This window comes from Eumetopias jubatus, unplaced genomic scaffold (assembly GCF_037043125.1).
Source record: "Eumetopias jubatus isolate StellerSeaLion01/CBP00866 unplaced genomic scaffold, mEumJub1_p1.0 scaffold_17, whole genome shotgun sequence".
Classification (NCBI taxonomy): Eukaryota; Metazoa; Chordata; class Mammalia; order Carnivora; family Otariidae; genus Eumetopias; species Eumetopias jubatus.
Window position 1 is genome coordinate 41,807,749 of NW_028274823.1, and position 25,568 is coordinate 41,833,316.

The following is a 25,568-nucleotide window of genomic DNA, read 5'->3' on the forward strand; positions in this document are numbered from 1 at the left end:
CCCTGTTTCCTTGCAAGCAAACTCAAGCTAATATTTTACATTGAGTTTGTATAAAAAATAATTTTAGTTTTTCATGTAATTAAAGAGAATAGCAACAGCAAAAATACCTGCCACTTGAGTTCTGACTCTGGACTGGACTCTGGAAGCCCATTTGGCCAAGTGAAGCCTCAGCTCTAAGAGCACCTTAGGTGGCAGGGTACAAAGGGTCATCCCCAACAGCACAGTGGCTGACTCGGGCCCACAATTAAGATGCATTAAATATACCACTTCTCACGTCAAATGGAGCTATTTGCAGAGAAATGTGTTTGTGGTTCTGGGAATCATTAATCAATGACGCAAAGGTAGCACAGAGTAATTACCGTCCCAGGTATTGCTGGGGGCGATCAGAGCTCCCACGCAGCACAAAGGCATGAGTTAAGCTGCTGCCATTTTGGAGCCCCAGGCCTTCCTGCTTCGCCCTGGGGCCTCTGGCAGGGACAGGCCATCCAGAAGCCTGGAAAGAGGTTCCAACCTGGAGAGTCTCCTAGACTGTTCTAGTAAAGCACTTCTGAGGCAACAGGGGAGGAGAAACCGGGGGGCTCACTGTGGGGTGTTCAGCTTACACAATGGCTTGTCGGCGGCAGGTTTTCTGAGCATGGATGCAAACCCGCCACACAGCCCTGTTGAAGCCCCTGAGAAGCTTAGAGAAAGCACAGACCCAAAGGCTCTCATGGAGATGTCTGAATTAGGGGAGTCCCCAGCTTACAACCAATGCTGGCTACAAAATGTGTCCATACAGGCAGAAAGTGCCAGCCTGAGAAAGACAGAGGATACCACCCCCTCACTTTCCAAATATACACACACACCTGCCATGGGCAAACTTTCTCTCCTGTTGCTGGAACATGTTCAGGGGTCAAGGGTCAGTGGAACAATACCTCTTTCCTCACCATCCAGTTCCTATCCTTGACAATAAGGAAAGTCCACGGGGATGAAAGTCACGGTGGACCAGGGGCGAGGGCATGAGCAGTGCTCGGCACGCTGTGTCCTGGGCAGAGATGCCATGTGTGGTGAGGGGCCTGGAGGCCTGCCCGCCTGGGCCACTGCTAACCAGGAAGTTTACAAAAGAAGCACAACAGGGCCTGCAGCCAGCATCTCTGAGTGCCAATATGGGAGGGCAGTGGAGAGTTTAGTGTAGCTTGCTCAAGACAGTGAGCTGGGAGACAGTGGAAAACCACATGGCTTTCGAGTGACACAGATCCGAGATCAGATCCCAGCAAATTCAGTTAGCAGGCCGACTAGGCCCGACAGTCACCACCAGGGAAAGGGAAGTGACACAGCCACCCTCCCAGGCGTGACACTAGATGAAGTGCCGTAGGAAAGCCCACAGAGCAACAGCTCCAAACATCCAGCTAGTGACATTTTTGACAATTACAGCGACAAACAAAGAGCAAAGGGAGGCTCTGAGTCCAGTCTGAGCACTTGCCCTGTGCCCAGCTGCCCTCCTGAGCACGAATTGCTGGCATCGGCCTCCCTGGTGCTGCTGGTGGTGGATTTGCCGTGGAAGCCAGCCCCTGCTCAGTCATGCCCCACCTGCTCCCAGAGGGGGTCCCCCACTAGCCAGGTCCCCAGGAACCCAAGAGCAGGCCCAGGTTGTCGCTGCAGTCCATCTGCCCCTCCCTGAGCTCTGCACACCCGGCTGGCTCCCTCTTGACACAGCTGTGCTCTCCAGTTCGGCAGACCCTTCCCGAGCACAAATGCTTCATGTCAGCAAAGGGAAGGACAAGGGTAAGCGCAAGCCTGTCCCTGCCTGTAACGAAACCACAGGAAGCCTCAGCAGTAATGACAGCCATGTGCTGAGGCGGTGCTGGTGGCGGAGGCGGCAGAGTGTTTGGGCATGCACCGGACACCATGCAGAAGACAGCCTCGGCTACAGGCAGTGCGGAGTGGGTGGGCGTGGTCTGTGAGCGCCTGGCTGGTGGAGGTGGGGGGCGGGGGGCACGTCAGGGTGGGTCCATGCCTTCCACAGCCAGCCAGGGCCTGTTCCACGGAGAGCTCCTAGTCTAGACCTGACTCTGCTCTGCTGCCCCAGCATGTCCTTGGGTTCCTGAGGCCGGCTTCCTCGTGCTCCTTCCTGCCTCTCATGCTTCAAATTTAGGGACTCCCTCTGTTTCACCATATACCAATCCAGGCTCCAAGCCTGGCAACTTCCTTCTTTCTCACAAAATGTTGCATTTTGTGGTGGGTGCAGGAACTCCCACGGGGCCCCATCCCGGCAGGCCAGGTCTCTCATGGGCTCCTCTCTGATTCTCTGCCTCATTCTCCACCGTGGCAGCAGGATAACGGCCCCACTCAGGCTCCTTGAGTCTCACATCATGCCCAGACACCCACCCCTGCAGCACCTTGCCTCATAGGAGCACCCCAGGAGTCAGGCCCGGCTGGGGCCAGACTCCCCCACCCCCCACCAACCCCCACCATCAGGAGCCTGCCCCTATGCTGCCCTGGCTGCTCTCCTCCCACACCTCCTTCTCCAGGGAGCAAGTGCATCCAGTGGTTTGGTTCTACTGATCCTGGAGAAACTCAGGCTGAATTGGGAAATAACCTCTCCTGTAATTTACCATGAAACCAGAGGCAATAAGAACAACCCAGTGAAGTGAATCAAAACAACCTGTGAGGGTTCTAGAGGGGAGGGGGGTGGGGGGATGGGTTAGCCTGGTGATGGGTATTAAAGAGGGCACATTCTGCGTGGAGCACTGGGTGTTATGCACAAACAATGAATCATGGAACACTACATCAAAAACTAATGATGTAATGTATGGTGATTAACATAACAATAAAAAATTATTAAAAAAACAAACAACAACAACCTGTGCAAAGAACAAATGTCCAGATAATGGCAAGGAATCACCTTGACCTTACAACTGCTCAGTCTCTGGTTCTAAGGAGCTGACACTCGTCTGGGCCCCTACCCCCAGGCTGTCCCCTCCAGGCAAGCAAGGGATACACCAAGCGCTAAGTGGAAACAGGACTGCTCTCATTCTCAGCCCCTGCTGGGTTCGGCATGCTCTTGTCTGCACAGCCTAGAGATCCCTGCTACCACAACAAGCCACGTGTGGTGCTTCTGACAGCTTCCTGCTGTGTGACATGGAGACCAAGAAAGACTGAAGTTTAAGTACAAGACAGGGGAGGATGGGAGAACAGTCTCTTCTTGGTCCTGTCCTGCCTCTTGGGGGCTGGCAAAGTCAGTCACCTGTGGGCTTCAGGCTCTTGCCCCCCACCACCTCCAACACGACCCCTGAGGGAAATGCCACTGAGTAGGACAACCAGCAAAAATAAAACTCTCAGAGACCAGGACAGTTACCAAGGTCATCTACCTGCTGCATATACTGGGGCTAAGACTAGCTCTTGGCTGTGATGGTAAACTCCAGGTGTTGCCCTCAGCCCAGCCCAGTTAGGGCTGGAACCACCAGGCTGGCCTTGGGAAGTACATGGGAGCCAGGCCACCCACAGAAGCTCCCCTTGGAAGGTGAGGACATGGATTAGGTAGGCTATGGACCTGGAGTGATATTCCAAAGCGTCCCCTAAGAACCTTGTCCCTGATGTTCCCATCAGACACTAACGTAGGTGCTGCTTGAAAGAACCTGCAGAAGAAATTAAGGTATAGATCAGCCGACTTTAAAATAGAGAGATTGTCTTAGATGACCTGGTGGATCTAATGTACTCCCATGAGCCTTTAGCAGAAGAGGGCAGAAGAGTTGGCTGGTGGGAGAAATGTGATGACAGGGAGGCACAAGGGGGCCGGCAAGGTCTGAAGGGGGAAAGGACTTGACCTACAGTGGCCAGCGTTTGAGGATGGAGGAGGGGGCCACAAGGCAAGGGGTGTGGGTGGTCTCTAGAAGCTGAGAACGATCCCTGTCTGACAGGCAGCAAAAGAACGGGGACCTTAGTCCTATGGAAGCATTGGACCGAATTCTGCCAACATCTGCATAAGCTTGAAAATGGATTCATTTCCAGAACCTCTTGAAAGAAATGCAGCTTTGCCAACACCTTGCTTTCATCCCTGTGTGACTCCAAGCACAGGACCAGTGGAGCCTGTTGTGCTGGGCCTTTTGAGATAATAAGTGTATGCTACTAAGTTTCTGGTAGTTTGTTATGGCAGCAACAGAAAATCAATATACCCAGCAAAAGCAAAGCATTGCCATTGATCTGTTCTTATCAAAACGATGAAAATAACCAAAATGGACACATACGATCCAATATTTCCTTACCCTATCAAGAAAGTAGGAGGGGAGAGCTGAATGTGACATCTGCTTAATATGCATCCTTCCTATCATGGTTTCCCACCTTAACACTATAGACATTTTGGACTGAATACTTATTTTCTGGTGGAGGGCAGGACTGTCCTAAGCTTTGTAGGATGGTTAGCAGCATCCCTGGTCTCTGCCTACCAGAGGTCAATAGCATCCCTCCCCGCCAACTCATGAGCCTGAAAATGTCTCCAGACATTGGCAAATGTCGCCTGGGGGTAAAGCTGTCCCCTGCTGAGAATCACTGTTTTATATAATCTTTTAAGGGCATTAGACAAAGAAAAGTTTTTATAGAAAGAAAACATTAATCTCCTAGCTGTTTTTCAATTGATTACACATTTACTAAATAAGCATTTCTAAATGAACACACTATTATACTGATACATCCAAACCATTATCAGCTGTTTGTCCTCAGCAGCTGGGCATTATGAATACCACACAGTATATAAATGTATATGTATATGTATGGATGTTTTGATTTCCATTTTTAAATATTTTACAAAGTAGACATACTTTACTTCTATAATCAAAATAAAATGAACATGAATTTAACGGATCTTCATTCATCAGTGTTTACTGAATGTCTACTCCAGGCATGCCTGAGGTTAGGTACCCAGTGGTCCCTCTACTAAGGAGCACCAGTGCAGGGTGAGAGGCAGACAGCTGAAGTGGGGAAGATTAGTCTGTGTGCCTGGAGCAAGGGCAGGGGGTGATGCAGGGGGCAATGGAGACTGCAGGTACCCCAGGTCCCAGAGTGGGAAGCGGTTGAGATCGGCTTCAGAGAGTCAGCAGCCAGGGCGGTGCAGGTAGATGCACCAGCATGAGCGAAGTCATGGTAGCAAGGTGTGATAGGGACTGCAGATGTGCTCTATGCCTGGAAGCTTTGGGTTAAGCAGGTGTAAGAAGGATGACGCTGTTACAAGACTGTGTTGGTTAAACTGTGACTCCAGTCTGAGAGCAGCTAAGAAACTTGATAAAAGTGCTGCTAACCATCTGGCAATGCACTTCAATCTGGCCCCTTTCTATCCAACCCCTGCAAGGAGCAAATCCCAGCCTCACACCCCAGGGAGTCTCTGCAAGGAACCCGGCCCTGGAAAGGACATGCTTCATTTCTGCACCTGCTGATGTCCCTCACAGGCTCGCTGAGCTTGGCACCTGCTCCTGGAAATCCAGGCTGCTTACTCAGTGGCCCTTAGGTTGGATCCACTCTCATCCACCAGACTGGCCCTCAGCTCTCACACATTTCTCTCTGTGTAGTTCCTGCATGGCCTCTGGGCCACGCCCTGCCCGCTCCTTTGTTCTGCCAGTGCATCTCCTTCACTTACATCATGAATGGAAGAGTTAGTGGGTAAGACTCGGAGGCCCTTAAACCACCCAACCTTTAGCAAGGGAAGAGAGTTGGTCTTTAGTGGGCTACCTCACATGTGCCCAGCTCTGAGCAAGTCTCTTTGCTTCTATTATCCCATTTTAGCTCTACAAGAATTTTGTGAAATGGTCGCTCTATACTCCCTATTAAAATAAGAAAAATTGAGGCTCACAAAAGTTAGATAACATGAAATTTAGTATGTTGCCAAGTTGGGATTTGAGCTCAGGTCTGTTTCACTCTAAGACATAAGCTTTATCTTTCATCCCTTTCTTAGATTTGGGTAAGAGAAATCCTCTGCTGTGTCCATACTTTAGGGATTCCTCCGGCTCTTTTCCAGTCATAGCAGGGGGCCATGCGGTGGGTCCTTCAACCCCATTCCAGGCATCCTGCATCCAGACTGCAGACTTCCCTGCTAACTGTCCAGCCTGCCCCCTGGCCCGTGCACTCATCTTCTCCAGGTCTACCCTGCTGAGGGCTGACAAGGCCACAAGTATGCCCACCCCTAGGCCTGAGTGGGGGCCCAGGGGAGGCTGGTGTCAGGGTGAGAGTCTAGGCAAAGCCTGGACGTATAAGTTGAGTGTCCAAACACATCCACACCCAATGCAGGATGGATCCCTCAAGGTGGTCAGACTGCAGGCAGGGGCCCAAGGTGCCAAACAACAAGATCAAGAATTTTAAATCCGAAACTGGTCTTCCAGGTATTATAAAGGTCAGTGTTGGAAGGTAGACCATATTTCATGATAGTGTATTAGCTTGATTTAGATCTCTTTTTTTAAAGACTTTATTTATTTGACAGAGAGGGAACACAAGCAGGGGGAGCAGCAGGCAGAGGGAGAAGCAGACTCCCCGCTGAGCAGGGAGCCCAATGTGGGACTCGATCCCAGGACCCCAGGGTTGTGACCCGAGCTGAAGACAGATGCTTAACCAACTGAGCCACCCAGGTGCCCTTTGATATATATCTTTTTAAAACATCTCGATGCAGGGTTTGTCAGCTTCCATTTGTGCCCTTGCTCTGGGCCCACCAATTTAGAAGCATGCCTGCTCTTTTTGCTCATTTTTTTTTTTTTTTTTTTGTGAAGAGAAACATCACCTCCCATGTGAATGAAGAAAGCTTGATCTCATGTCTGATGATCTTTAAAGAAGAATCATGATGTGCTGTATTACCTTTTCATGATCAAGGAGCTCTTGTAAAATAACTTGTCTTTCCCGACACAGTTCCAAGAAATCTTCAGAGTGCAGACTTTCATGTAAGGCAGGGAAGAAGGTGAGCTGGGTGCAGTCCACCGCCAACTCCTCTCTCCCACTCTCGGCTTCCTTTGGTGTCAGCTCATCTGCAGCAGTATAAAGGGACACACGTTTTTGGCACGAGCCACCTGACCTCACGAGGGATGGTGCACAGCATGGGCCTGAGTCACCGAGAGAAACTGCAAGGTTTCAGGGCAGAGGTGAGTGGTGTGGATTTCAGCATGTCCCTCACTGTGTCTGAAAGTGGGAGTCACCTCTCTGACTCTGTGGTGCAGTCAACACACTGTTAGGTTGATTCACTCTGGAAGGTGTGCCCAGGTCTGGCTGCTCTGCAGCTCCAGTGTGACTACGGGGCACTACTTCAAAATTCACCCTTATTAATCAGTAGAGAAATTCCTTCTAGGGTCATTTAGAATCTGTTTCTTTCTGAACTTCACTTTATTCATTTTTTTAAAAGAGTGGGATTTTTTTTCTATTTTTTTCTAATTTATGGATGCACTATTATCTTAGTGTAAAAAACAAAACAAAACAAAACTTGGAAAACCCATGAAATTGTGAGAATAAATTTAAAATATTTGAGAAGTAAAACAAGTATCACTCATGCACCCAGATATAGTACTAATAACAACAGCTCGGATGTAGTAAGTAAGCTCTTTCTCTGTGCTGGATGCTTTTGATGACATTTTTTTCATCTACTCCTATCCGGTTGTGGATTCTATTTCAACCTCCCTTCACCATCAGGGAAAAGTGAAAGAGGCTAATTACTTTGCTCAAAGTCATATGGTCACAAAGAACTAGAGGCCGAATCTGAACTAAGTCTGTTTCTCCTCCCTGTTCACAATTTGAACAAGTTCTTCACTTCTAATATCTTTTCCAAACGTATATGTATATGCATGTGCATGTGTGTGCGTGCACACACACACGTGTGATTTTTTGACATGATAGGAATTATGCCGCATCTACAGTTTTTTTCTAGAAATTTTAAGAAGATTTTATTTATTTGACAGAGAGAGAGAGAGAGAGAGAGAGAGAGAGAGAGAGAGAGCACAAGCAGGGGGAGTGGCAGAGGGAGAGGGAGAAGCAGACTCCTTGCCGAGCAGGGAGCCCGATGCGGGGCTCAATCCCAGGACCCTGGGATCGTGACCTGAGCCGAAGGCAGACACTTCACTGACTGGGGCACCCAGGTGCCCCATCTTTTCTAGAATTTTTTAAGACTATATTACGAACACTTTCTCATTCCATTTAAAGCTCTTTGAACTCACCTAAAACGCCTGTATAACATTCTATCGTGTGGTTCTTTCATAATCACCTAATCCATCTCCAATTTTTTGGCGGCACAGTTTCTATTTCTACCATGAACGCACTGTGCTGTGATCGTGCGTGTGCACACCTAGACTGACTTCCCAAGCATGCACTCCTGGGCACAGACATTTGGGTGCCTGCTGAGCGCAGACCTACACGATTTCTGGATCCTACTCCCCCACCCTGTCCTCGATGTCTACTCGCCTAAAGGAGGCATATATGACTGCAAAGCTGAGGGGCTACTGGCCATTTTCTTTGTGCTAAGATGCTCACCTCTTTGAGCTCCTCCCCACCTGGGAGTCTCCCAACCGGATGAATGGAAGTGTCTGCTGCTTCCAGCAACAGCCACCACAGGCTTTTCCCTATGCGGGGAGAACACTGTATATATACAGACACCCAGGAAAGCACAGGGGAGAACCATAAGCCTTTCCTTCTTCTTCCCTGGCTGAGCTCCCTACTGGGGCAGGGGTCTGTATATCAGGACAAGGAGATTCAGCAGCCCATGCCCAGAGGACACCAGCACATGCTTTCCACCACCACAATCTCTGCAGACTCCCCCTCTGTTCTTGGAGCTGTGGGGCTTGGGGTAAAGAGAAGAGAAGCAAATGGGCATTACGACATTATCCCAAGTCCTATGCCACAGTGGGACCCCCAAATCAACCTGGAATCAGGGCCCAGCACCCTCACATCTGGGCGCTATTACTGCAGACTGGCAAGACAGCACACTCGATGCAAAATCCAGTACTCAGGTGCTAAATGAGACAAGTTAGATCAGCGCTCAGAAGTTGTCATTTGGTTAAGGATACCACACTAGCTACACCTCAGGAGACAATGAAACTCACAGACAGGGAGTGTTTGAAGAGAAAAGGCACGGTCTGGTAGAAACATAAAATCTGGAATAGAGTGCATATGTCTGTGTGTGTCTGCAGGTTGTATTTGTGTGTGTGTGTGTGTGCGTGTATGTTTGGATGTGTTCATGCCAAATGACCTCAGAAAATAAACCCTGGATTTCCAGCAAGCCAACTCAACCAAATTCCTCCATGAGAATTATACAAATAAAGAGTAAGTGTAAACATCAAAAATGATCCAAAGTATTTTTTTTTTAGCCTGGGAAATAATAATGACTATTATAGCTGTCATTTTTATAATCAGAATTCAGTGTAAAAAGTACTAAATATTTCTTTTACCCATTTTTACTTTAAAGCATTTTCCTCCCATGTATTTTGGGTCACATACTGAGCATGTATTTGTATTACTTGAGGACACTTTTAAGATCTCTCTGATATAGCAAATTGACAAGATAAAATTCTTACTGTTACAGCCTTAACATAAAATTCTTCGCCTAACAGAGAGCCAAGGTCTGGAATAGGTTCCTCCTCATTCTGGAGAGCACAGTAAGGAAAAGAGTCTTAGCATCACCTACTTTAGACTGGCAGCATTTTCTTCTTCAAAATATTAATTTCATATTAAATAAAACCAAGAAGTTGTTTAATTACGAATGAAAAATAGGTAAACTGATAAATGGAATACCTTGCTTTTCAACATCTGTTTCTGAAACATTGCCATTTCTGTCTTGGTTTTCCTGAAATAAAACCAGAGAAAAGAGAAATGAAATCCTGAAGACTACGGCTGTGCCCCCCACCCCATCACACAGACCCATAAACACACACACATGCACGTGACCCCCTGGAATTACTCATATACTAGAGTCTTAGATGCAAGTAGGGAGGGATGCTAAGTCCTAAAGGACCACAATAAAATGCAAGTATTCATGGTCCCGAGTCAAAGGGGAAAAAACCCACAATCTTCCATTAAGTAGGACTTACAGTAATTATCAAAGATGATGCCAAAGTGGGATTCAATAGCATCCTAGATGTCTGTGGTATGGGCCACCCTGGAGAGGGCACCAGGCACAGGACCTGGTGCTGGGCAGCCTGAGAGACTGGAGACCAGGTTTGCTAGCCAGCTTTTGACTTTGTCACTAGCAGAGAGGGCAGGATACTTATTTTTCCTGCCTCCACTTCCTAAGGAATGTATTGAGGGAAAAATACTACATAAAACCAGAGGTTTATTGATAGTACATTAAAAATTCAAGTGTCTACTGAATAAATGAAATATAATTTTTTCATTAAGTTTTATAAAGGATTTAAAGTGGATAAAAGATCCTGAGGTTACAGACTAGAGAATAAACCTGAATGTAGAACGAAATGGCTTGCATTCCAGCGTTTGGAAGGCTGCCTTTTAGAATATCTTGAATCAGAATTGTTCACCGAGGACGTGAAAGAACTATTGACAGATTTTTCCATATCCACTCCTAATCCAACTGGTTCCCCGTTCTTTAAAAGGCAACACTGTCAGTTTGACAACACAGAGTTCAAACTTCAACACAGCAAACTCCCAGGGACTACCTAGATTCCGTGGGTTGGGAATCCAATATGGCCTCAGTGCTGTTTGGATTACACAGGTCACGGGCTCAAGGTTGCAGAAATTGTCAAGTTCAAGATATTTCCACTATAAAACTCATTACGAGATTTGATTGTACAATAATGCCCATAGCAGTGCTGGTTATGACTGCTCCATGGTAAATGATTTGTACAAACAGACAATGGCCATCACTTGGCTCTTTGCAAACACTGATGTCCAGATTATCCCACTGGACTTTTGTGGATGTTGGTGTGATACTGGGTTAGTGGTGTCAATATGAACCACTCCACTAGTCATTCACTCACTCATTCACTTATTCAATTAGGCTGTAGTTAGAGCATCCTTTCTATGTACCAGGGAGAAAGAGTGTTTCTTTTCTTCTGTTAAATGGCATCAAAAATAAATTACAGCACTCCTACATTTAACTGTGCACATGATCTCTCCTGCCTGCCCATGCCAAAGCATTCCCAAAGCACTCCCGATGAAAGGAACATGAGAAGGAAAAGCAAAGGAGACACTTCCCTACACATTTCCTGCTTGGAAGCATCATTGTTTTGCTGCCTCAAACTCTTACCTTGAGCCTTTCTGGACTCAGGGTCTCCAGTGGAGACAAGCGTCTGATGCGTTTCCTCATGCGAGCTGGTCCTTCTCTCCAGTCCAGTTCCCACCTGGAGCAAAGTGTGGCTTCTGCCGTTTGGCCCCACAAGCCCAGCTCCCCAAAAAGCTGCTCCTGAATCCTGGCCCAGGCGTTGGCTGCCTTGATGTTGTTACATCTCTGTCTCTGGGAAGCAGAAGTACAGGGTCACTCCTATACACATTTCCTCATGGGCTTGGCCCCAAACCTCTGGGGGGTGAACAGACCAAGCCCTCTTAATTGTTCGAGAAAAATAACCCCCTCTAGGTGGCCCTGAGCACCCTGAGGGTGTGTAATGTACTCTGGAGCCAGGAACAGGCCAGGAAAAGAGATCAGTTTTTTAGCTTTGAGACCATTTAATCCAGGTTGGAGGAGGAGAAAACCATATGCTCTTTGGCCTTCAGAGCAATGTGACTGCTGGGTGCTGTGCAGAGCACAACTGGTCCCAAAGGTCCTGAGACTATTCGTCAGAGTAGACTGGACAGCTATTTTATAAACAGAACACAGAATCTCACCACAGTCCCTACTCTTCAAAATGGACAAGGAATTTTACCACAGACCCTATCCTTCAAAAATAATGCTGAGGATACTCCTGTCAGTGTCTGGACTGGAGGTGTGGGGGATTAGCAGATCTACCAACAATTGGTAGATTTGAACAGTCATTCCTGTCTCTGGACCTCAGATTTTCCAACTGACAAATAAGAGGTTTGGTCTAGATATTGTCTAAGGGTCTTTTAAATCCTAATATCATAGGACTCTAGAATGTTGAAGAATTCTAGAATGTTCATACAAGCCAAAACCTTTGATATTACTGAAAACAATCCCTTACCTACGAAATCTTCATAGTCTGCATATGTGACACTACATTGTCACACCTTCTGCTACAGTGTAACTCAAACCTTCTATAAAATACACCCCTAAACTGTTTTTGTATGCCACACTGAAGTTTTGGACCTCACCTGACAAGAGAACTTTGACACCTGTCAGTTTCAACAGTGGAATCAGCTTTGTCTGCAGGGTGAACTTTTCCAATTATTCAAATACTTAATGGTGTTTGCCCTATATTTTGATTTTAAGTTTTCAGAAAACTGAAAGGTGAAAGCATTAATGACAAGAAGCACGGATCTCATAAACTTAACATAAAGAGAAAAAAAAGTCATTATCATATATTAGGGCTGAGCCCCTCACCTGCTGTATCTCATTTCCTCTACCCAGTGGCACCATGAGTGAAACTTGAAACTTCTAAGAATTTCTATTATCCTCATAAAGAAATCAAGTTTGGGAGAGGAGAAATGATTTCTCCAAAGATCACCAGGTGATAGAGCTGAGATTCAAACCCAGTCCATTTGAATCCAAAACCTCTGCTTACGCCTGCCTGCTAGTTCCTTTCCCGAGGGCCTGAGGTCATTCTATTAACTCATGATTTCTGATGCTACTACTTCAAAGACTGGCATGGCAGACTTAGAGCTAGGCCCTATAAATCTGGGACATTTGGAACAGGTAAATCATTCTTGGAACTAGAAAATTCCCATGAAAAATATAACAGACAGGGTATCTGGATGGCTCAGTCAGTTAAGTGTCTGCCTTCAGCTCAGGTCATGATCTCAGGGTCCTGGGATCGAGTCCTGAGTCAGGCTCCCTGCTCAGTGGGGAGTCTGCTTCTCCCTCTCCCTCTGCTCCTCCCCCTGATTGTGCTCTCTTTCTCTCTCTCAAATAAATAAATAAAATCTTAAAATATATATATAACAGACAATAAAGTGCTTAGTCCATGGTCTTTGGCGTCAGATGAACCTGGGTTGTCATGATGTTTATGCTGTTCCCTAGTAGTCTAGGAAGCTGAAGCCCCCTCATCAAATGCAGTTAATAATATTATAATAATAATAAAACCATGGGTTTATGTAGGGCTTAAATGAGACAATATTTTCAAGAGTTTTATATGGTGACTTGCCTCATAAACAGTATTATTACTGTGAATAAAGCAAATCCTATTTCAAAGCAAGATCACTTTGTTTCTCCACAGTTCTTAAATTCATATCCAAAACAGTTACAGCATTTTACATAATACTCTGACTGGTTAATAAGGAACTCCAGAAAAATAATGTCTGTCCAAAGCCTTTTATAGGGATTAGGTTATACGAAATGAATACTCATTTGGGGAAAATATTTCAGCTCCCTGGAGACTGCTGCTGGGTTTGGAATAACCTATAGAGCTTCATAGAGGATGAACAATGGCAAGCAATGTTCACCCTGGCCTTAAAATTAGTCTTTTAAGAGTATCCTCTTCACCCCAAAAGATCTACCTACACAGCCTGGGGGTTCATGGCTGCCTGAGTCCTCATCACAGGGCAAATAAGTTGTCTGGAATACCTGTGGCCAGACAGATATGTGTCAGTGGTGAGACCCCTCAGAGATGAGTGATTGTTTAGTCCATGATAGAAATCTACAAGTAGTCCCAGGACAGAGGACATGAGATGTCCAAAGAGCAAAAGCCCTGAGTTCCCACACCTGAAAGGTGCTCTATGATGCCCATGGTTCTGCACCAGGTAAGGTCCTCTTTCAGTTTAAAGCTTGAGCTAAATGCCACACCCAGAGACTCAGAGGCAGGGTTTCTGGTATGTTAGAGGTAGCTATGATTTGGGGCTGAATGGAAACTTTTGGGTAGCATCGATGAGCTTTTCCTCTGGGCAACCAGCCCTTCCCTTCTTTTGGTCCCCCATGCTTTGGAGGGGCTGAGCCCAGCCCTGGCTTCAGGTTTGAAGGGCATCTAAGTCTGGCTAATCCAAGGGGTGGAGGATGATTATAGGATGGGCTAATGCGTATCATTCCCCGGGACTCGGAATGGGGCTCTCTGCAGTCCATCTGGAGCAGACGGTGCAGAGAGGTGGATGTATGGGTACACGGTCTGACAACCTGCCCCGAGCCAGGGTGCCTTTATGTGCATCAGCGGTGCCCCCTAAGGCAGAGGCAGCCCACAAGCATGAGTTCAGCAAGAAGACACGGCCTTTGTTTGTACAGTTAGTGGTTCCCAGGCTTTACATGAACGCTGCCTACTTCTAGGATGCACAGACTGAGGAGCAGAGTGTGAGGTCACCTCAGCTCACATGCTCCTCATCCATGTTCATGGGCGTCTTGATGTTGTAGGAATCTCATACATAGGTGTGTGGGTGTGTTGATGTGAATGTGGGGGGAGGTGTGGGAGTGTGTGAAATAAAGGAAGAGGGAGAGAGAGGAAGCTGACTGCTTAGAACAGAGCTTGAGTACCTGGATCCAGCTCTTCTTGAAGACTGCTTCCCCTAGATTTTTTAGTATGACATAATAGTTCATTTACTACCTAAGCCAGTTTGAGCTGAGTTCCTGATATTTGCATTTGAAAGAGCTATGACACTGCTGCTATGAACATTGTTGTGCAGGTGCCCCTTCAGATCCCTACGTTTGTATCTTTGGGGTAAACACCCAGTAGTGCAATTGCTGGGTCGTAGGGTAGTTCTATTTTTAACTTCTTGAGGAACCTCCACACCGTTTTCCAGAGTGACTGCACCAGCTTGCCTTCCCACCAACAGTGTAGGAGGGTTCCCCTTTCTCTGCATCCTCGCCAATATTTGTTGTTTCCTGACTTGTTAATTTTAGCCATTCTGACTGGTGTGAGGTAGTATCTCATTGGTTTTGATTTGTATTTCCCTGATGCCAAGGGATGTTGAGCATTTTTTCAATAGCCAAACTTTGGAAAGAGCCAAGGTGTCCATCGACAGATGAATGGATAAAGAAGATGTGATATGTCTGTGTGTGTGTGTGTGTGTCTGTGTGTGTGTATACACACACACATATATACATACAATGGAATATTACTCAGCCATCAGAAAGGATGAAATCGTACCATTTACATCCATGTGGATGGAACTGGAGGGTATTATGCTGGATGAAACAAATCAATCAGAGAAAGATAATTATCATATAGTTTCACTCATGTGGACTGTAAGAAACAGTGCAGAGGATCATAGGGGAAGGGAGGAAAAATTGAATGGGAAGAAATCAGAAAGGGAGATAAACCATGAGAGACTTTTACCTACAGTAAACAAACTGAGGGTTGCTGGAGGGGAGGGGGGTGATGGGATGGGGTAACTCGGTGATGGGCATTAAGGAGGGCACGTGGTGTAATGACACTGGGTTGTTATACGCAACTGATGAATTACTGAACTCTCCATCTGAAACTAATGAACTATATGTTGGTTAATTGAATTTAAATTAAAAAAAAAAGAAAGAGCTGTGACAAACACTTGATGGATATACAGAAACTGAGCAAGAAATGGCAACAGCCTGTTGGCCCCTAGAGAACCTAAGAGCGTGACAGATACTCTCACATACTAAAAGAAAGGTTACTTCTGGGATGGAAGACTTCTCGCAAAGAGCTTTAACCAGGAAAGCCTGGAATGTCTTAAAAACATCACAGAAAGAATGAAGCATTTCTGCACATTATGGTAAGGACTCCCCATAAGAACAGGACAGTCTGGGCATACAACAGAGCAGAACCAGAGCAGCTGGACCACAGGGAAGAGAACAAATATAATGTGGAAAAGGCAAAGGGGAATCTGGGCAGGGCCAGAGGAGAGGAAACAGTTTTTGCCAGTACTTCTGGAGTGACAAGAAACTGGGGAGACTGAATATTAGAATTGCCTGATTTACTGGTAATATAATGATGGGATATAATGATGCTTGGATTTACTTCCAGGGCATTGGGTAATGTGACCTTGTCATGCTGTGGGCTCCTGCCATCTGCAGAGACCTCTCAGTTGTGAGTAAAATGCCAAGGCAGAGAAATCTTACACCACCTATTACTGTGAGCCCTATGGGGCCAGAATCCCTGAGTCTCACTAGCACCACCCTCCTGGGGAGACCTCATTGAGTACACTTGGGAGAAGCTGTCCTTGAAGAACATGGCAGGTTTCACAAGTCTGATCTCTTTACAGAATCTGGACAAGGCTTTTTGGGAAGTGGCGTGGGGCCTTCACTGGGAAAATGTATTGCCCCTTATAAAAGCAGGGAGGATTCTCCAGACCCCATTATCTCTGGCAGAGGTGATTACCTCTGCATTCCTTTAAATGTTGAAACAATCTGTCTTAAATTTGGAAAGTATCCTTATGGATTATCCTCAAAATGCTGATTTTCTCAAAAATACCTCAAACAGTAAAACTCGACACAGCTTTATCAGGTACTCTCTGAACCCCATTCAGGCCCGCTGCTGAAAATGAGCCAGACCAATGTTCTAGAAGGCTGGATACTTTCCTTCTGGGCTCAGAGCCTCTGCTGAGGTTCTGTTCTTCCCCGCATGAACTTTCAATCTCAAAAACTCCAGCAGAAACTTAACAAAGTACCACACAGCGCATCTCTCCTAGCCATAAGCAAATCACCCAGGCTCTTCCAACCATAAGAAGAGAGATGTTCACACTCTTGACTGGATGCTGATTTGGACGTTTAAACAAACAACATCCTCTGTCTTGAAATGGAACAAGTGTGACAAGGATGTCCATAAATAAAGAATGCAATCCTAAACAATTCATCTTATATTTCCCCCCAAAACAATTGAATTTATTAGCCATGTTGCTTGTCCTGAAAGAAGTCAGTGAATACAAATGGCGGGACACTGGATATGCAAGGGTCTGCCCGAGGGGCACAGATAACATGCAAATAAGCCAGCAGGGCACCCATCCCACTGTGCAGTGCAGTCAGCAATGTTGGGGTTGGGGAGATGTCCCGGATGAGGCCCCTCTCCAGAATGAGGGTCTGTTTAAGACCAGCCTGTGCTGCCAGAGAAACCAGAATGCCTCGTGATCGCTTTGACAGTAGCATGTCCTGTAGTCCCCCAGACTCCTCTTCCAACCCCATCAAGTCTGATAAACTGCCCCCCTCCTTACAGAATAGCCACAGAGACTGTGTTGCTAACCTGCATGTTTCTGGGGCCCAGGCGGCCCATCTCATGAATCCCTAGTCCCAGGGCCATGTGGGGGCTCCTAAATGAGCTTATAGAGAGAGAATTAGACCAGGTAACTTGGCTTAAGTTGATCAGAGCCTATTTTGTTTCCCTGACATTTGGGCACCAATGTTTCACCCTTCCTTGGCCCCTCACTCCAGGCATAGCCCATGGTCCCTTACACCCTACTGCTCTTCTCTTTAGAGTAGAACATCCTAGTATTGACTTCATCACCTTGCTTATGGTTATTTCTCTACTCTCAGTCCGTCTACTGAGTTTTAAGAATCTTTCAGGCACAGCAGTGGCATTATAATCTCTGCTTTTCCTATACCTAGCATAGTCTTTGGAACAGAGAAATCATAAAGAAAATAATATATTTAGTCAGGTTTTAATACTATATGTTGTGCTCTATTATTAGCAACCATTTTTAAACAACATTTTGTTAACAACAACATTGACTAAAGATGAATTTCTTGGCCATTCCATAACCACACATGAATTCCCTTCCAGCTACTTTTGGGTGCTCTACACTTGTTCTTTAATCTTCACAGTTAGGCAGTATGATCCCGTCTTGGAGATGGGGACCCTGAGGTTCAGACTGCACGCATGGGAAGAGGCAGACCTGAGACTCAACCAGAGATCTCATTGGCATGACAGACAATGCTCTTTATTCTGACTGTCCAGAAATCACACCTAGAGAGGTGTTTTAACTATTTAAATCTGCCCTGATGAGTGGTGACCCCTTGCATTTCAGAGAAAATGCAAGAGCCCTAAGGTGGCAGTAAGCCCTATGTGCTCTGGTCATGCCTCATCTTCACCCTTGTTCGTCCCCAGCTCAGGTCACCCAGTCACTTCTTCTTCCAGTTAACTGGCCACATCCAGCTCTTTCCGGATCAGGACCTTCCCACATGTCCTCCCTTAGCCAAAAATACATCCTCAAAATACTTCAGCCCATCTTCCTCCTCCTTCAGATCTCAACTTAATGGTCACTTTCTTGGAGGGGGCCTCTGATCTGCCCAAGTTAAATTCTCCCCACATCATAATCTCTCATTGTACCTTTATTTGCCATGTCTCTTGCTTATCATAAGTAATAATGATCTATTTATTTGTGCAGCTATTTTATATCCCTCCATAGAGGTAGAGTGAAGCTACCAGAGAGTGAGGCCCATGTCTGTTCTCTGTACAATTGTGCCCCTAGCTTACAGCACAGGGTCTGAGGCACCCTGGGCTCTTGACACCTATTTACTAGTGGATGAATTAGTAGATGAGAGGACAAACATGCTACCTGTCTCCTCAGCTGCTCACAGCATGGGTCCAAATCCACTGCACAAGTCATGCAAGGAGAACTGAATCACTGCTGAGCAATTATTGACTTAGCCAACTAGAATTTAAACCAAAGGCCTTTCTGATTCTTTATTTCAGATTCAAGATAGATTCCAGTCTTCTGTGCAGAGAAAAGAGCTTGTTTATTACCTGCACATGATCTTTGTATAAAGATGCATATAGTTCCTGTCCTCTTCTTCTGTAGTTCTCAATACATGACACAAAATCCTGCAAAAGAGAGGAAACAAGTCACAGCTTAATGACAGTTGTGATTTTAGATGAGAACTTCTCTACTCTGACCAATTATCAGGGGAAATAACAGTTACAAGTTTTGTTGGTCAAATCAATCACAACCTCATAAATACAGACTTCACCTATGCTGATACCACACACACACACACACACGTCTACAGGTTACTTCCACTTCCAGCTATGATGACCTAGCTTATAACAGGTCAATCTTCCTCCCAAGAATAACTAGAAAAGTCATATTCGAATAATCTGCTTTAAGATAGCAGAGAGCTACCAAGAGAGCCAAGACTTCAGGAGTCAAGATCTTGGAGATAAGGAAAATTCACTGAGATGTGCCCAATGACCAATATCTATGATTTTTTTTGCCCCTGAGATATTTGCAATTTTGCAAATAACACAAAAAGTTGAGAAGTCAAGCAGAAAGTGATGGCTAAAAAGCAGAAAAGCTTAACAGGCTTTTGATCCTTTCAGGTGGCTAAGAAGACAAGAATTAGAATTCAGGCTCACCAAGACATGTAGGCCATAAGGGACCAAGAGTCCAGAAATAGGAGAATAAAGACAAGTAGGCCCAGCTTTCTGCATTGATGTTCTGTAAGCAGCTGCTGACTCATAAGCAGTGTGATTTGTAGAAACCAACAGGAGATGGGTTTTAAAGTGGGATTTCTGGGGAGCTGCACCATAGGAATAAAGGCAAATTGGAAATAGATCAGGTCTTAGGAAGCTGAAATCCAACTTCCAATGAGCTCAGCTTCTGAGTACACTATGGTGATCTGCCCCCACTCCAAATACATGCCTTCTCCTTTCTGGAGAAAGATCAAATGGAGAATTTTCATACGAAACGTTCAGTGGTCAAGCAGAAATTACCAAAAGGGCCCATAAAAAGGGCCAAGAGAAAAGCAGATAACAAAAAATACCCACATGTATCCAGGTATTAGAGTTATCACACATGGACCTTAAAATAATACAAGTAATATGGTCCAAAAAAAATGCAATATGAGACTTTTGCAAGAGATATGGAATCTATGAAAAATAACCAGATAAAAATTCTAAATCTGTGAAATGAACTAATTGAAATCAGAAACTCCATAGGTAAGTTCAACAGCAGAGTGGATACACCTGAACAGAGGGTAAGTGAACTTGAAGAAATATTCTTGCTAAATATGATGAGATAAAAATATGGACAATATTTAAAAATATGGAAAATATTTAAGAGATAAATACAGTTAGATACATATATAATAGACAAAGCATCTAGCATTATGTGGATTGGTGTCTCAAAAGGAGAGGAGATAAAATGGATCAGAAGCAATATCTGAAAAGTTAATGAGAATCTTCCCAAATAGATGAAAGGCATTGATCCAGATTTGAGAAATTCTATAATCCTGAAATAAGAAATATATAAGAAAACCACACATAAACCCATCACAAGGAAACTGCAAAAAAAAGACAAAAAATATTCAAAAAGACAGAAAAAACATTATATTATTTCTTTAAGAAGTGACAGTAAGAATTAGAGGCATTGAAACAATGAAACATTTTCAATTCCTGAAAAAAGAAAACCCTGATAAACTCAATTTCTACCCAGTGAAAATATCTTTCAAAAATAAAGACAAACTAAAACATTTTCAGGTGACACTGAATGTGTCACCAGTGGAACTCTACCAAGTGAAACACTGAAGGAGCTTTTTAGGTAGAATGAAAATAATTCCATATTGAAGTCTGAATCTTTGCAATGAATGAAAGACTATGGAAATGGTAAGTATATTAATATATCTAAATAAATATTGGCTGTTGGAAAATACTATAGGAATAATAATGGGATTTGAAAACGGGATTTGAAAAATGAAGAATTAAAATATATGAAAAAGTAACAGAAGATGGGCAGAGTAAATGAAATAGTGCTCTAAGTTTCTTCAATTAAGAATGAAGGGGGGGGAAATTGGAGGGGGAGACGAACCAGGAGAGGCTATGGACTCTGAGAAACAAACTGAGGGTTCTAGAGGGGAGGTCGTGGGGGGTTGGGTTAGCCTGGTGATGGGTATTAAAGAGAGCACGTTCTGCATGGAGCACTGGGTGTTATATGCAAAAAACGAATCATGGAACACCACACCAAAAACTAATGATGTAATGTATGGTGATTAACATAACATAATAACAAAAAAAAATAAAAAATAAAAATAATCTCTAAAGGCTGATACAAAAAAAAAAGAATTTGGAAGAAGGGTCTAATTTACATTAGACTCTAATAAAGCAAATGTGCATGCTGCTATAATTTCTAGGGTAACAACTAAAAACAAAATAAAAGAATATGTGACTTTCAGCTAATAGAAGGGAAGGACAATAACTTAAAGTAGTTGATAATATGTTGAAAGAGAAAAAAAGGAATAACTAACAGATATAAAAACAAAAAATTTTAAATAAGATGGACTTAAACTAAAATTGTCATTAATTACATTAAATTTAAATAGACTAAATGCTCCAAATAAAAGGTGAACACAGTCACATTGTATCAAAAAGTAAAACCTAAGTAAATGCTACTTACAAGAGACATTCCTTGAAAATAAGGACACAAAGGGTTGAAAGTGAAAAGATGGTAAAAAAAATAAACTGGAGAAACACTAACCAAAAGAAATCTGGTAAAGCTATATAAATGTCACTTGAAGTAGTCTTTTTTTTTCATTCTTTTTTTTTTCCCCCCACCTCCCTCCCCTCTAGAACCCTCAGTTTGTTTCTCAGAGTCCTTAGTCTCTCATGGTTTATCTCCCCCTCTGATTCCCCCCCTTCATTTTTCCCTTCCTGCTATCTTCTTTTTGATGGCTGAGTAAAATCCCATTGTGTGTATATATATATATACATATATATATATATATATATATATATATATATATATATATGCCATACCCCATACTCCATCTTCTTTATCCATTCATCTGTTGATGAATGCTTGAGCTGCCACTTGAAGTAGTCTTTAAAGCAAGAATTGTTACTAGGCACAAAGACGGATGTTTCATAACAATAAAGAATAAATACACTATGAAAGTATAAGTTCTAAATGTGAAACGTCTAATAACATAGCTTCAAAATATGTAATATATAGAACAACAGAACTAAAAGGAGAAATGAACAAGTCTACAATCATACAGGAAGATGTTAACTCATCTCTCAGTAACTAATAGAATAAGTTGACAAGAAAAACAGAGATACAGAATATTTAAAGAATATAATAAGCAAACCTGATTTAATCAATTGTTTTAAAAAATGCAGAAGATCAAATAATACAGAATACACAAATGGAATCACTACTGAAACCTGCCATAGGTTGGATCATAAAGCAAATGTAAAACAATTTCAAATGACTGAAATTACACAGAATATACTTTTAATAATTTTTATTTATTTATTTATTTAGGTAGTTAGTTAGTTAGTCACCATACAGTACATCATTAGTTTTTGATGCAGTGTTCCATGATTCATTGTTTGTGTATAACACCCAATGCTCCTGAACATAGTGGGATTAAGCCACAAGCAAATATATTTTTAATTCCCCCAAAATTTAAAAATTAAGCAATAATATTTTAAATAACCCATGGGTCAAAGAAGAAATCAAAATGGAAGTTAGAAAATACTTTAGCCTAAATTAAAATGAAAATATGACATAATGAAGCATGTATGATAGAGCTAAAACTTTTTTGTGGGAATATATGTGATCATCTATGGTATTATTAGAAAAAATAAGCATGTAAATTAACCATATATATCAAGAAATTTGAAAAAAAATTTAAACCCAAGGAAAATACATTTAAAATCTCCCCAGAAAGTCTGATTAAAAAAAAGGAAACAGGCAAAAATTACCAGGAGCAGGAATGAGAAAATGAGACATCATTCTAGATTCTACAAACATTTAAAGAACCATTATGAATAATTTTATGCTAATACATTTGAAATTTGGATGAACTAGACACACTTCCAGGAAAATATAACTTACCAAAATTGATACAAAAAAGAAATAGAAAGTCTGAATTGTGCAATATCTATGATAGAAATTAAATCTATAAATAAAACTCTTCCCACAAAGAAAATTTCAGGCCTGAGCATAAATAGTAGTTAGAGGATGGGAGAGAAAATTTAAGAAAAAATTTCAATTGAAATCAGCAATATGCAAAAGCATAATGTACCCCCACAAAATTAATACCAATCCTTCTTAAATTAAAAAAAAAAAAGAAAAATAGAAGAGGGAACACTTCCAAACTCATTTTATGAGCGTGGCATCATCTTGATACCAAAGCCAGGCAGACATCAGAAAAAAAGAACACCATAGGCCAATATTCCTGATGAACATAGATGCAAAAATCCTCAACAAAATACTAGCAGACAGAATTCAATAGCATATTACAAGAATAATACACCATGACCAAGAGGGATTTTTCCCTAGGATGCAAGGATGATTCAACATCTGGGAATCAACCAATGAAATACACCATATTAACAGAATGAAAAACACACACACACACACACAAACACACATAATCACCTCAAAAGACACAGAGAAAGCATCTGACAAAGTTCAACATTTACTCATGATAAAAACTCTCAACAAAAGAAGTATAGCAGGAATTTACCTCAACACAATAAAGGCCATATATGAAAAACCCACAACTAACATCATAATCAATGAGGAAAACCGAAAGCTTTCCCTCTAAGATCCAGCAGAAAGCAAGGATGTCTACTCTCACCACTTCTATTCAACATAGTACTGGAAGTCCTACCCAGAGTAATTAAATAAGAAAAAGAAATAAAAGACATCCAAATCAGAAAGGAAGAAGTAAAATTATCTCTGTCCGCAGATGATATAATCATATATGTAGAAAACCCTACAGACTCAACCAAAAAAACAAAAACAAAACAACATGTTAGAACTAATAAATGTGGTACACACACACACACACACACACACACACACACAATGGAATATTATGCAGCCATCAAAAAATGAAATCTTGACATTTACAATGACGTGGATGGAACTAGAGGGTATTATGCTAAGTGAAATAAGTCAATTAGAGAAAGATAAATATCATATGATCTCACTGATATGAGGATTTTGAGAAACAGGACAGAGGATCATAGAGGAAGGGAGGGAAAAATGAAACAAGATGAAACCAGAGAGGGAGAGAAACCGTAAGAGACTCTTAATCTCAGTAAACAAACTGAGGGTTGCTGGAGGGGAGGGAGATGGGAAGGGATGGGGTGGCTGGGTGATGGACACTGGGGAGGGTATGTACTATGGTGAGCTCTGTGAATTGTATAAGACTGATGAATCACAGACCTGTACCCCTGAAACAAATAATGCATTATATGTTAAAGGAAAAGAACTAATAAATGAATTCAGTAAAGTTGTAGCATATACAACATACAGAATTCAATTATGTTCTATATGCAAACAACAAACTATCTGAAAAGGAAATTAAAAAAATAATCCCAATCACAATAACAACAAAAAGAGTAAAATAAAATAAATGTAACCAAAGAGTTAAAAGACTTGTACACTAAACATTATAAAACACTAATGAAGGAAATTAAAGAAGACACAGATAAATGAAAACATATCCCTTATTCATGGATTAAAATAATTAATACTGTTAAAATGTTCATATTACCTAAAGTGATTTATGACTCAATTAATCTCTATCAAAATCCTAATGGCATTCTTTACAGAAACAGAAAAAGCCATCCTCAAGTTCATATGGAATCACAAAGACCCTGAATAGTCAAAGCAATATTGAATATGAAGAACAAAACCAGAGGCACCACATTTTCTGACTTCAAAATATATTACAAAACTACATTAATAAAACAGTATAGTATTTTTTTTTAATTTTTTATTGTTATGTTAATCACTATATTACACCATCAGTTTTTGGTGCAGTGTTCCATGATTCATTGTTTGTTCATAACACCCAGTGCTCCATGCAGAACGTGCCCTCCTCAATACCCATCACCAGGCCAACCCATCCCCCTACCCCCCTCCCCTCTAGAACCCTCAGTTTGTTTCTCAGAGTCCATCATCTCTCATGGTTCGTCAAAACAGTATAGTATTGACATAAACAGACACATAAACCAATGGAACAGAATAGAGACCCAGAAATAAATCCATGCATCTATAGTCAATTGATCTCCAACAAGAGTGCCAAAAATACACAATGGGGAGGTGGTGTCTTGTGTGTCAATAAATGGTGTTGTTAAAACTGGATATCTACATGCAGAAGAATGAAATTGGGCCCCTATATCACACCATATCCAAAAATCCATTATAATATGTGCAGAGACATGAATAGACATTTCACTAGAGAATATACAGATGACAACTAGGCACATGAAAACACGTTCTACATCATCATCCATTAGGAAAATGAAAATTAAAACCATAGTGAGAGAGGGGAGTGGGGAGGATGGGGTAACAGGTTGATGGGCATTAAAGAGGGCGCATGATGTAATGAGCACTGGGTGTTATATACAGCTGATGAATCACTGAACTCTACCTCTGAAACTAATAATATATACTATATGTTAATTAATTGAATTGAAATTTAAAAAAAAACCACGAAACCGTAGTGAGATATCAATATACACCTATCCAAACTGCTAAGATTAAAAGGTAATAACACCAAATGCTATGAGGATGCAGAGAAGTTAGAACCTTCATGTACTGTTGGTAAGAATGTACGATACAGCCACGCTGGAAAACAGGTCAGTAGTGTTTTTCAAAACCTTTGC

The 25,568-nt window shown here is 42.8% G+C and overlaps 1 protein-coding gene across 9 annotated transcripts in view; it reads right to left on the bottom strand.

Moving 5' to 3' along the window:
* Positions 1-25,568, bottom strand: part of WDFY4 (WDFY family member 4) — a 295,199-nt gene that overhangs the window by 98,532 nt on the left and 171,099 nt on the right. For all 9 annotated transcript variants that reach the window (XM_028098639.2, XM_088020233.1, XM_088020234.1 and 6 more), the window contains exons 40-43: positions 18,693-18,770; positions 11,195-11,401; positions 9,727-9,778; positions 6,814-6,980 (exon numbers count right to left, since the gene is read on the bottom strand). In XM_028098639.2, coding sequence (XP_027954440.1) covers positions 6,814-6,980; positions 9,727-9,778; positions 11,195-11,401; positions 18,693-18,770 — 504 coding nt within the window. The remainder of the gene's footprint in view (positions 1-6,813; positions 6,981-9,726; positions 9,779-11,194; positions 11,402-18,692; positions 18,771-25,568) is intronic.